The 14,373-nt window shown below is 32.4% G+C and overlaps 1 protein-coding gene across 1 annotated transcript; it reads left to right on the top strand.

Moving 5' to 3' along the window:
* The first annotated feature begins 3,987 nt into the window (after positions 1-3,987).
* Positions 3,988-11,039, top strand: LOC127084435 (protein TIC110, chloroplastic-like). Its single transcript, XM_051024880.1, has 15 exons — positions 3,988-4,605; positions 5,021-5,080; positions 5,172-5,295; positions 5,401-5,469; positions 5,571-5,669; positions 5,966-6,032; positions 6,361-6,425; positions 6,534-6,628; positions 6,905-7,032; positions 7,137-7,237; positions 8,159-8,375; positions 8,603-8,757; positions 9,305-9,430; positions 9,521-10,489; positions 10,586-11,039. The coding sequence occupies exons 1-15, from the start codon at positions 4,148-4,150 to the stop codon at positions 10,823-10,825; spliced, it is 2,973 nt and encodes a 990-aa protein (XP_050880837.1). The 5' UTR covers positions 3,988-4,147; the 3' UTR covers positions 10,826-11,039.
* Positions 11,040-14,373: the final 3,334 nt, after the last annotated feature.

Below are 14,373 nucleotides of genomic sequence, written 5' to 3'. Positions count from 1 at the left end.
AACATAAAAATGTATCCTTCTTTAGTACAGTAGTTGCATTTTAAGGTCTTCTAATGAGAAGTGAACTTATTATTACAAATGTTACTAACGTTTTTACTATTATTATTGGGTTCATAGCCAAGATTGGATTTGTTGTAATAGGCTCTTTGATTTTTCTAATAGAAGATTCAAGTTATCTCTTTCTTTGATGAACTTGACAAGTGTCTTTTGAAGATTGCAAATATTTTTTTTCAAATTATCACATTCGTTGCGCTTTTCAGGTTCATCCTCTTTGTTTGAAGTGGAAGAGTTTTAAATTAGATCATTTTGTATTTCTCTAAGTATTTCTATTTCTCTCTCAAGGTTTTTATTTTTAAGTTCCAAGAAGAAATAAGATCCTTGTTTATTTTGTTAGTTTCTTACAAATTAAAAAAATATAATGATAAGAGAAGTAGAAGGTTACCTCATCATTTTGATGATTTGTGATAAGATAAATGTTGACTTCTTCTTCATCGTTTGAGGATTCCACATCGTTGTCTTCCCATACAACATAAGCTTTCTTTCCTTTTTATGAGGTTTCTTAGATTTATTTTGATTTTCCTTTTAGCTAAGAGACAATTTTTCCTAATATGCGCTTTCTTTCCACATGTGTAGCATGTTGGAATGAATTAGGCTTTTCCTTATCTTTTTCTTGTTCCTCTTTTTGTTTATTCTCATGTCTTAGGAATATTTCAGAGTTCTTCACTACAAGAGACATGTTACCATCAAAGTTGAATTCCTCAACTTTGAGTGTTAGACTTTTTCTTTTCTTTTCTCCTTCCTCATCTAAGGCAAGTCTTTTTAGTTTCATCTCGTGTTCCTGCAATTTTCCAAAAAGAGTGTGTGTGTCCATAGTCGCTAAATATTTAGACTCGCAAATCACAATGACTTTAGGTTACCATCTACGATTTAGGCATCTAAGAATTCTTACAACTAGTTTCTCATTTGAAAATGTTTTTTCCAGAGTTCTTATATGACTCACGATATGAGTAAATCGTATTTGCATTTGATTAATGCTTTATTTCGGTTTGATTATTAAGAAACCACACTCATGAGTTTATGTATCCAACCTTGCCCTCTTTATCTCAGTAGTTACTTTACGAGTAATTTGGAGGATGTTCCATATTTCATTTGCAGCCTCGTAGTGAGAAACTCGCAAAAATTCATCAAGACCGAGAGAGGTAGTGATGATAGTTTTTTCGTTTAAACTAGGATGCACATTTTCTTTATCATCTTTGGTCAAATCCTTTTCAGGTTTGTTTACTATAACTCCATTTACTCTGTGTGTAGGAACAAATGGACATCCTTCACAACCTTCCAAATACCACGATCTATCCTTTCTATGAAAAAATTCATTTTCTCTTTCCACAAACTATATCCTTTTCTATTAAAGGATGATGATTTATTTAGTAAATAGCTTGAAGACATTTTCCTCCTGGGACGGTTAGTATTTAACAAGAGTTAGACTTTAATACAACTTGTTGGACAAATGACTTCAAGCACAAGAGACAAATAAGGGGGGGGGGGGGGGGGGTTGAATTGTGGTATTCAAAATTTGTGATTAATTTTAAGTTTTTATTACTTAAGAAATGAATTGTGCCAGTATTCTTTAAGATCGGAGTAAAATGAATAGCGAAATAAAAATAGTAAAATAAAATGCAAAAATAAAAAGATAAAAGTTTAAAGAGATTACACTAGTAATTTATCTAGGTTCTACATAATATTTGCCTACTCCTGTCCCCATGAGATCTTTTTGTTATCTTGGCTATGAAATTGAGCTTTTATAGATTATGCCCATAAACCTTCAATACAATCAAATATAGAGATTTTATAGATCCCCATCAAAAAAGAAAACTTTTACCTAGGCTGAACTAACGAACCAATTAGAGATTTTCTAGACTAATCTCAATAACCAAACATAACTTTTTTCCTGCTAAGTTCTTGAACCAAACAAAGTTTTTAATACTGTTTAATCTCAAGAACCAAATAGAACTTTTTCCCCGTTAAGTTCTAGAGGCAAACAAAGATTTTAATATTGTTTAATCTCAAGAACCAAACTTTATTTCCCAAGAGTATCACACTCTTGAGTATAATAAGAACATCACGATATTAATACAATTTCTATTGGGGGAGTTTTTCACTTGGGAGCATTGAGTATTGCGGGACTTCTTTTCTAGAGCAATATCTTTGTGAGAGACACACCACATATTCATCCAAAATCTTAATAAAGTGATAGGTGAGTGGGTTCTCTCACTTATAAATGCTCAAGTCTCCACATTATCAACCAATGTGGGACTATTATCAACACTACTCACACTTGATACATTCTCAACACTCCCCCTCAAGTGTGAGTCCACAATGCTCCCCCTCAAGTGAAAGCTCTTCTTACTTCCACAAACTCTTGTACCGCACATAACGTTTCTTATTCACCACACTGGCGCCGTTGACACTCTTCAACGAAACGTTTCTTATTCACCATCCTGGCACCGTTAAATTTCGATACAAGTAACCTGGTCCCTTTCTGAAACCAAAGGCTCGTGATACCATTTGTTGGGGGAGTTTTTTTCACTAGGGAGCATTGAGTATTATGGGACTTCTTTTCTAAAACAATATCTTTGTGAGAGACACACCACATATTCATCCAAAACCTTAAGGTGATAGGTGAGTGAGTTATCTCACTTATAAATGCTCAAGTCTCCACATTATCAACCAATGTGGGACTATTATCAACACTACTCACACTTGATGCATTCTCAATAATTTCCTCACAAGTAGATTTTCACTCGAAGGAACTAAGGCAACTTAAGGAAAGAAAAACATTTTTAAAGAGAGAGAAGATATAAATATATTATATAGAAATAAATAAATTTGGAGTTTTGATGTAAAATGAGGAGGAGATACGCCTCTTTTATATAGGAGATGAAAATCTAAAAAAAGAAAGATCCATGGACATTTTTAATGGTCCAATCGATTGACGCCCTTTTCCCAATCGGTTGGATGAGCAAAATAATCAATTATCTTGCCTCATTTTAAAAAGTTTGGATAGACAATTGTTGCAAATCAGTAAGACATTATCACAATCGATTATATCATCCATTTTCCTTCTCCCAATCGGTTAGCTTAAGGTCCTAGTCAATTGGGCAGCTCAAAAAAAACTTCAAAAGATATTTGACAGGTACCTAATCAACTAACTTGTGAAAATATTTTTAAGAGTTTTGATAGTTAAAAAAGGTTTTAAAAGAATTTTTAAGAGAGAGAGAGAGAGAGAGAGAGAGAGAGAGAGAGAGAGAGAGAGAGAGAGAGAGAGAGAGAGAGAGTTTCCTTAGTTTATTAGAGGTTACTCTTCTACTTTTACAAAATTCTAATCACTCAGACAAATACAATCAGACAAGTTTTCGCGCTTCCTCTTTTTCACAACTCTGAGGTCTTCAAGGTCCTTTGCCAGATACATCGATTATATAAGCACTTCAATAGAATCTTGAGTCTTTCACTTGATGAGACTTGAGATTCCTTTAAGTTTGATCACCATCATCAGAGGATTAGAAAACTATTATCACTAACTTTAACAATCATTGGTGTTGTCGTTATCAAAACATCAAAAAGGCTCTCAGCAGAATCATCAACTTCGTAATTACAAACACATAGATCCACACAATATTCACGAGTCTGTCCCGCCCTTAGTTTTTTAAAGATGAACCAATGTTTTAGACTTATGCCATCAATAATATCGACTCCACTTATTTCAGACTTTACGGGACGGACATCCATGCTCATTTGCCACCCCTAATTTTATATCCCACGTATCCTAATTTTTTTTATAGGAAGTCAAAACAGTACTAGACAGAGTTATGTGTCTAAATTGCACACATATTTTTTACGAGTAGAAGAATAGCTCTGTAATTTCAGTTTGAGTAGGGAGGGACCAGGTAGGGCACCCAATTTTCAAAAGACAGTTCAACAATCGGAAAACGGTTAGTAAAAGTTAAAAAGCCCATTCAATTAACAGGCCCGTATACCAAATTTCTCCGCTTATTTCTTCGTTAAACCCTATGGACCACAGTAACTATATACAACCGACTCTTGCATTTTCTACAACGTTTCGCGAACTATTTCTTACACAACCAAAACAATGAATCATTCATCAACTCTCAAACCTTCTTCTCAATACCACCACCCTTCTCTCATTCCACTACCCTTATCGCTCTCTTCATCTTCCAAACGTCACCGTTTCAGAGTCTCATTCCCTCGTTGTTCTTCTTCATCTTCCGTTCCCCTTCCGCTCTCCAAAGACCTCACCGGAATTGAAAACGTTGTAGACAAACTATCACCGCCACTCCGCCTCGCTACATCTGCTGTTGTTATTGCTGGCGCTGTAGCAGCTGGGTTCAGTCTCGGTTCCAAGTTCGGTGGAAGTCGAAATGCCGCTGTTGGAGGTGCTGTTGCTTTGGGCGCTGCTGGCGGTGCTGCTGCGTACGCTCTCAACGCGGCTGCTCCTCAAGTTGCCGCCGTGAATTTGCATAATTTTGTTGCTGCTCTTGATCATCCTTCCATGTTGAAGAATGAAGACATTGTTGGAATCGCCAATAGGTTGTTCATTTGAACTGCTGTTATATTTTTTTGTTCGTGTTGAGTTTGTTATCTTTATCTATTGTCACTGATCAGAAATTTTGGATTAATGAGAGTTTATCAAATGACAGCCATAGTTTATTGAAATTGATGATGAGATGATGATGATCAAGGTTTTAAAAAAAGGTGGCGCGGTAGTGTAATGGTGTTGCGACACTGATCGCAATGTGAATTAACTACAATTTGTTCTTTAACATTTGAATAACCCTATCAGTATCGGGCACCTGATACCATTTTGTCATGGCCGTTTTCGTGCTCGCGAACAATTTTTTTAAACCTTGATGATGATGATGATGATGATGATGATGAGATTAATTAATTTTTATTGTTTCAATATCTAATATCTATTTTATATTTTTGAAATATTTAATTTTAGGTATGGTGTGAAAAAGGAGGATGAGGTATTTAAAGCAGAGATTTGTGATATATATAGAGAGTGAGTGACAACTCAAGTTACAATTCAGTTTTCTATTTTCCTTTACTTTGGCTTGGAATCATTAATTTTTCATTCCAACTTTTTTATTCAGGTTTGTGTCGTCCGTGCTTCCTCCTGCTGGTGAGGATCTTAAAGGTGACGAGGCTGATAGGATTATCAGCTTTAAGAATTCTTTAGGAATTGATGATCCAGATGCAGCTGATATGCATATAGAGGTATTTGTGTTGTGTTAATTGTGTGCATGGTTGTAGTGATTGAATATGTTTGTTATCATTAATGGAAGTTGTTAGTTATCTTGTTTTTTCTCGTTTGATGCCTAGGTTGGTAGGAAAATTTTCAGGCTAAGGCTTGAAGTTGGGGATCGCGAAGCGGATATTGAGCAACGTAGGGTAAGTAACATGTGCTAATATCTGAACCAGTATATGTAAATAGCTTTGTGGCTTTGAATGAAAAGTTGGAACATGACCATTGTAGTGAATCTCCAATGTAGGCATTTCAGAAGTTGATTTTTGTGTCATATCTCGTTTTTGGGGAAGCATCATCTTTCCTTCTACCTTGGAAGCGTATATTCCAGTTCACTGATTCACAGGTTTTTAATTAAATATTTCTCAGTTGGTACTATTTGAATGTGTATTGTGATTGTTGTATTTGTATGGTACAATTAGAGTGAATAATTGTATTATCATGCATATGCATATGGGAATTTTCCCAAAATCAAACACTCTATAGCCATGCATTTTTTCATATTTGTGTCAACAATGACATGGATGGTCTCATCTCATGTCTTGTAATTTTATTATGTTCTTATATCATTTGGGTTATTCTAGTCTTTTTGTTCTTTTTATTTTTTGTACGACTACGTGACAATAATATATTTCTAATTAGGTTAAAGTAGCTATACGTGACAATGCCCAGCGATTGTATGCATCCAAGCTGAAATCCGTTGGCAGAGGTAATTCTGTAAATACATCTAGATCTGTTGATCTGATTTATTTAGTTTTAAAAAACCTGTTGATCTCATTGTAATGAACTGGTCTATAAACTAATTTATCAATTAATTCATTAAATCTGAAGCCGTCAATGCCATAATTTTTATATTTTGTTTGTCTTTTTTATTTTTAAAACAAGTGATGCACTCTTGCTTAGTTTATTAGAGCCTATCCAGTTATGAATTATGTAATTCTCTATCTAATTGATATTGAAAAAAAATGTCTCAGAATTTTTTTGAATTAGTGATCTAGTATGACACTCTTTAGTTCTGACCAAATATTTCTCACCAGATATTGACGTAGAACAACTTGTTACACTTAGAGAAGCTCAACGTTTGTATCGGCTATCTGATCAGGTTTATTTTCTTTACTTATTCTTTTATAACAAGAACTTTCAACTGCTTCTTTTCTCTTGGTGGATAACAAAATCTATTTATCGACTAAAATGAAATTTTTCTTTGAAGCTTGCTGAAAGCTTGTTCAAGGAGCATACAGTAAAACTGATTGCTGAAAATATTTCAGTAGCACTTGACATACTTAAATCCCGCACAAGAGTTCTGTAAGTTTTCTAGTTTTGAAAAAAAAAAGACATGTACTTATACTCAAGTTCCTTAGCACCCTATGTTGTTTGATTTTTATGGATTCAATTATTATTTTTATTGAGAAATTTTATCATTTTAGGTTTTCATTAATAATTCCATATGAAATATCAAACTCTGGATGCTATTATTAGCATTTTGTTTCCTAGTTATTTAAAAAATATTCTTATTTCTTGTTCATATGAGCAATTTACAAATGTATATATACTGCTTCTAACCATTTTAAAATTTCTCAGTCCTGGAGTTACCCAAGTGGTAGAGGAGCTTGATAAGATATTGGCATTCAATAATTTACTCACCTCGTTAAAGAACCATGCTGATGTGGGTCACTTTGCCCGAGGTGTTGGCCCAGTTTCTTTGCTTGGTAAGCTTCTACACTGATTTCATTTTATATCTTTGTTACATTAAACTTCTAGTCTTTTGAACATAAATTCTAAGTTGATTGTAGTTCATATTTGATTGGCATAGGTGGTCAGTATGATGGTGGTAGAAGGATAGGGGACTTGAAACTCCTTTACAGAGCATATGTTACAGATGCTTTGGCTGGTGGTCGCATTGAAGATAATAAGGTAAATGTGCATTCATATAAGCACTGTAATTCCTGACATTTTTTTATTCCAAACATTTAAGAAAAACAGTTTTTCTTTGGAACTAAGATATTTTGTAGAGTTTGGATAAATGCTTTCTTGAGGAAGAACATTCCAAATGTTTCATTGGATATTAAAATAATTGTATGGAAAATGGAAACTCTTGGAAATTTATGAGTCTTTGGAAAAGATAGATGGAAAAAATTGTATGGAAAGTGGAAACTCTTAGAAATTTATGAGGGTTTGGAAAAGATAGATGGAAAAATCTAGCTGTATATTGGTGCTCCATGCTTTATTATCTTACTAATTTGGCATTCCAAATTTAATTTAAGCCATTAATATAGATCCAATCTATTGGTGAGCCTTCCTAGACATTTATTCTTTGCCTCCAATTTTTCTCTTAACATAATGCCAAAGACTGATTGAACTGGCTGTTTAGGGTTATAACCTAATCCTTGTTTCTCTGAATCTCATTTTACCATTCAAATTTAAAGTAGATTCTGTTGTCAAAACACTTATTCTTGTTATTCTTTTTCATGTTTCAATGCTAGCGATTTCTTACATGTGGATGATTTATTGTAAAATAAGTCTCGGGTCCTTGCTAAATTGCTTTAGCTTTAAACTTCAAAATAGATTTTTTGTTCTTTCTTAAATTTTGTTGCCATGAGCCAGGTTTCAGTTAAGCAAAGTCAACTTTTTGCTCTAAACCATAGTTAAAAGCTTAACTAGAAAAAATAATTTTTAATATTTGTTCCAATATGGGTTTATTGTTCTTTTGTTAAACATTCATTTATTAGTCTAAAGGTGAAGTAATTTCTAAAAGAGTAAATACAGATTGTTTTCTAATATATTACTATATTAATCAGATTGTTTTCTTATATATTTATGAATTATATATTTCAGCTTGCTGCACTAACTCAGTTGAGGAATGTATTTGGAATGGGTAAACGCGAAGCAGAAGAGATTACAATTGATGTTACATCCAAAGTATATCGCAAACACCTTTCAAAGGCTTTTTCAGGTGGTGAACTAGAGAAGGCTGGTAGCAAAGCAGCATTCCTTCAAAATTTGTGTGATGAATTGCACTTTGATCCACAAAAAGCCTGTAAAATTCACGAAGGTAAGTTGTTCCACATCTTTCTTTTCATGTTTAAAATTAGCTGGAATTTTACCACATGCAGTGCCAAATCTCTGAACACTTTGAGTTCTGAGGTTATATTCTAACTTAAGGTTGTAGCAGTAGTATTTCAATTTTGTATCTTCTTTTATAGTTGTTAGCTGTTATATTTCTTCTATGTTCTATCACTCTAACTATTTCAAAATCTAATTCTTGTTTCTAATGTTAAGAAATTTACCGCCAAAAGCTTCAGCACTTGATGGCTGATGGGGAGCTTAGTGAGGCTGCTGCTGCTGCTTTGTTGAGATTGCGTGTAATGCTTTGTATTCCTCAAGACACTGTTGAAACTGCTCACTCAGATATCTGTGGTAGTTTGTTTGGAGAGGTATTATGTTTCTCTCTTCCACCTTAGTTAATTGGTTATACCTATCGAATATCCATGCACACATTTATTGACAAAGTGATAATGTATTCACCTCTGCTATTGTTTGAGACTTGAGAGACGATCTTGTGTACTGATAGATTTAGGTTTGTCCACACTTGTTGGTCACATGTCTGACTACAAATTAGTTAGAATGGTTTGTGGCTAGAGGAAGCGGCACAGGGGATGATACTTTTATTGTCATAGGGTTTTGCACGTGAGAGTTTGTCAAGGTTCTACATGGATTTTTTATGTTGAACTGTTGTCTGAATTTCTGGTAATTTTATTTAGGTCACATGTTTTAACTTTGTAAACATGTATGTTATCCGCATACTATTATTAAGCTTGTAACCAGTATTGATTCTCTTGTGTCCAAGCTTGAAAAGAACACAAAATCACAAGTTATAGTTAGTTGATAGTATTCTTATGTAGAGATAGGTTTCTTATGTTTTCTGCTGTCTTGCCAGGGTATGTTTAAAATCAAGTTACTGAATTATGTGTTTCTTCATAGGTTGTCATGGAAGCAATTGCATCAGGGGTTGATGGATATGATGCTGAAATCAAGAAATCAGTAAGAAAAGCAGCACATGGTTTGCAACTAACCAGGGAAGTTGCTCTGTCTATTGCAAGCAAGGCCGTGAGTATCCATGTGTCAGGAAAATTGATGATCATATATGAAGGTTTAAAATGGTTTTAACTTGTGCTTTGCTGTTATATCACACTACAGGTAAGGAAGATGTTTATTACTTACATAAAACGTGCACGAGCTGCTGAAAATTCTATGGAGTCTGCGAAAGAACTCAAGAAGCTGATAGCTTTCAACACTTTGGTTGTGACGAAGTTGGTGAAGGACATTAAAGGGGAGTCAGATGATGTATCAACTGAAGAGCTTGAAAATGAGGGTGTGACAAAAACTGAAGACGAAGAATGGGATTCTCTTCCAACACTCAGGAAAACAAACCCAGACAAAGAACTTCTAAAAAAGATGGGGAAGCCTGGTCAGACGGAAATTACTCTTAAAGATGACCTTCCCAAACGAGATAGGACTGATCTTTATCAGACATACTTGCTTTATTGCCTAAATGGTGACGTGACTGAGATTCCATTTGGTTTCCAAATCACTAAAAAGAAGAATGATTCAGAATATATTCTTCTAAACCAGCTTGGTGGGATTCTCGGTTTGAGTGGTAAAGATATAGTGGATGTACATAGAAGTGTTGCAGAGAAAGCTTTTAAGCAACAAGCTGAGGTAATTTTAGCTGATGGACAGTTGACAAAGGCCAAGGTGGAGCAACTTAATAATCTGCAGAAGGAAGTAGGCTTACCCGAAGAATATGCGCATAAGGTAGTCAAGAGTATAACCACTACCAAAATGGCAGCTGCCATTGAAACTGCAGTGACACAAGGACGGCTGAATATCAAGCAGATAAGAGAACTTAAGGAAGCTGGTGTTGATTTAAACAACATGGTATCAAAGAACATGAGAGAGTTGCTCTTCAAAAAAACTGTTGGTGATATTTTCTCATCAGGCACTGGAGAATTCGACGAGGAGGAAGTATATGAAAATATCCCATCGGATCTCAACATTAGTACAGAGAAATCAAGAGTTGTTGTCCAGCAGCTTGCACAAACTAGGTTATCAAATTCACTCATTCAGGCAGTCGCACAATTAAGACAGAAAAATCGTAGCGGAGTGGTGAGTGGTTTTCTGAAGCTTCTATTTTCATTAAATATGTTATGTTTCTAAATTTGTTATGGATTGTCAAGTGTGATTACTTCATCTTCTATGCAGGTTTCTTCACTCAATGATATGCTGGCCTGCGACAAAGCTATACCCTCACCACCATTATCATGGGAATTGCCAGAGGAGCTTGCTGATCTTTACACCATATTCTTGAAAAGTAATCCGACTTCTCAAAAATTGACTCGTATGCAGTTTCTTTTGGGCATACATGATTCAACCGCAGATGCTCTTCGGGAGATGGGAGATAGATTAATCAATACTGCAGTGGAGGAAGAGTTTGCATTCTGACTGTTGTAACAAAATAATGGTTAATAGGCACATGGAACATGTGGCGACCAATTTTGGTTTGTGATTTTGTTTAAAGAAGTCAGAGATTGAAAATGAGAATCATGATTCGAGATGCATGGAAAAGAGGCGAAATAAAATATATATACATACATACACTTACTGTTGGAGTTGGAATATCATATAGCCAATTTATTGGATCATTCAATTTATTAAATTTATGTTCTGAATGAAAAATTATTGGGCGTATATGTATAATATACCCCAAGGAAAGCTGCACTGAAGAGTTATATGGCTGATATTAACATTTGTTGGAAAATACGGGGTTGAATATCTCTTGTTATATGATAATATATAGAATGTTCAATGGTTAACATTTATACATTTAGTTGATGCAGCAAACTAGTATGGAGTGAAGATTCTGCTCGGGGTAAACCAGAACTTTTAATTCAGAGCTTGAATATTTTTCAAAAAACATTCACTTTTATCCCTATTGTTATGCAATTCAATAAAAAAATTGAGGGGTATTTACCTTTCACTAGACAACATAACGGCTTGCAAACTTGATATCCTTGTAACATCCATGCTAATATGATCGCTAACTTTTTTTTCAGAACTTATTCGTTTATTTTGGTTATGAGAGAAAGAAAAAAACTAAAAAGAACTAAGTTATAATAAAAAACGTCCTTCAAAAGATTTATGTATAAGAGATCTATTTGATTAACACTTAACTTGGCAAGAATATTCCTATAAGAGTTTTCTTCCCATGAATAAAACATATTTTAGTCTTTATCTTGAAAATTTAAAATTAACTCCAAAAAATTACCATAATGATGAAATGTTTGGCAAACACACTCAATGTTGAGGGATTGAACTCATCACCTATGCAATTACAAACAACGAACAAAAATATATACACGTAACAATAATATATACTATTTTTCCATAGTATGATAGTAACAATAATATATATTCCGCGACTATTTTTCCACTAAGCCAACCATTCCATTCCATAATATTATATTATTTAATAAACAAATTTTTATTTCATCTTAATAATTATGGTTGAAATAACGATTTAATAAATTAATTTTTATTTCATATTATTTAATAATTATTTGATATTATATTTTAGTTTTATTTTTATTGATATTATGAAATACTATTAATATTATCAAATAGTTTATTAAATATTTCAACTACTATATATTAAATAATTATGTCATATTATTTTAACTATTTAATATTTCATCTATTAATATTTTAGCTATTAATATTTCAACTATCTATTTTATTAAATATTTATTCTATTAAAAAATTTCTTTATTAAATATTAAATATTTAGTCTATAAAATATTAATCTATTAATAATTATTTTATTAAATATTAAATATTTAGTCTATAAAATATTAATCTATTAATAATTATTTTATTAAATATTAAATATTTAGTCTATTAATATTATTTTATTAAACATAAATATTTAGTCTATTAATATTTAGTATATTAATAATTAATATATTAAATATTTAATATATTAAATATTAAATATTTAATAAAATATTTTTTTAATTGAATAAATATTTAATAAATTAAATAGTTGATATATTAATAGCATATTAAATAGTTCAAATAATATAACATAATTATTTCTTGTATAATAATTGAAATATTTAATAAACTATTTAATAATACTAATATTATTTCATATATCAATAAAAATAAAATTGAAATGTAATATTAAATAATTACTAAATAGTTTGAAATAAAAATTAGTTAATTAAAAAGTTATTTCAACCATAAGTATTAATATGAAATAAGAATTAATTTATTAAATAATATGAAATACAAATACTCAAGTATTTAATGAAATATTAAATAATTTATAGTTGAAATAAATTAATTAAAATATTAAATAATTTTATAATACTGAATTAGTTATAGAATATATATATATTTGTTGTAATATTTCTATAAGATAGAATGATTGACCTTGTAGAAAATTAATTCTTTGTAGTAGCAATGGTAATGGATTCAACTCCTTACATTATTAGTCAGATAACTTTTTTTTAACAGAATTTATGTATGAGATCTATTTGATTAACACTTAACTTAGCAAGAATATTCCTATAAGAATTTTCTTCTAGTGAAAAAAACATATTTTAATCTTTATCTTGAAATTTTAAAATTAGCTCCAAGAAGTTACTATAATGATGAAATGTTTGGCAAGCACACTCGAGCTTGTCTCAGGTTCATTAATGCACTATCATTAATATTTATGACTAAAGTATACCTGTCACTATATTGCCTACACGCTTTCTATGGAGGCTGGAAAGAGGGAGAAATTATCGAGTTACCAAATGCTCGATGTTATATGGAGTATATTGTAGCAGTTGTAGGCGTAGATACAGTCACTAACTGTGTTCATTCATATACAAATTTATTCCTTGTACAACATCAGCATCAGCATCACAGGTTCCACATAATCATATAAGTTTACATTATGTACTTGAAAAAACCTTATCTGATATTTAAAAAGTCAAACGCACGCCAAATAGACACGACTTGCAAGAAAAGTATTATGCAGTTATAACTTTCACATTTCCACACAATAAGGACGTGTAGATGAAACCTTTAACATCTCGATGTTGCAGAAGAAGAGAGTTATGACAAATTTGCTAAATAATAAAGTGAGCACTTGCTACAAGATGTAGCTTGCATATCAAATTGCAGTGATAATGAGGATCATAATCCAGACGCATAAATGAAAATCAATGAAACCAACTTCTAGTATTATAATCTCCATTAAAAATTTTACTCCACAACCAACCGTCTCTTCGTATTCTAGTAACTTCTAAAGCATTAAGATTATTCAACATTAAGATTTTCCTTTCGTTGTTCCAAATGTCACTACTTTGATCTTCAACTCTATAAGTTGAAGCGAAACATCTTAGATATTTTCAAAGGAGAATACTTATCTCACTCTATGGGGTACGTCCCACGTCTCTGGAAATTCAAAAGTACTTTTATTAATGTTCAGAGATACATCTCCAAACACAGACTCTATTTTATCAAAATCTAGTCCGGTCCGAGTATGCATACTCGTAAATTTTATGGGTTGCATTCGGAGATGAATCTCCGTACAACCCCCTAAATTCAATTTAAGTTATTGGAATTCGGAGATGCATCTCCGGAGATCCTCTTGAATGCATTCTAGGAAGAAACATTGTCTTACCTTTATCATTTTTTAAAGCTAATTTATATTTTAGGTCATTCTTTGGTCATTTAAGAGTGTCATAAATTGTTCAAACATGTTATATATTAATTAAATCAAATTTAAAATGTATCGACCATACATAAGTTGTTCCAAAAAATACAAAAAATAATAAAAACAAACATAAATGACTGGATATGTCTAACCCCCCGGTGTCTCCTCCGCCTGTACTGCAAGACATTTCATTCCTCGACCATAATGTCTTCTATGAGGACCAACTGAGGACTTCGTTCCTCAAAAAGTTCAGCATCTATTGTAACACTCGAGGCCGAAGAGG

Source organism: Lathyrus oleraceus, chromosome 5 (assembly GCF_024323335.1).
Source record: "Lathyrus oleraceus cultivar Zhongwan6 chromosome 5, CAAS_Psat_ZW6_1.0, whole genome shotgun sequence".
Taxonomy (NCBI): Eukaryota; Viridiplantae; Streptophyta; class Magnoliopsida; order Fabales; family Fabaceae; genus Lathyrus; species Lathyrus oleraceus.
Note: the sequence above shows the minus strand (reverse complement) of the source record. Positions and strands in the feature narration are given on the sequence as shown.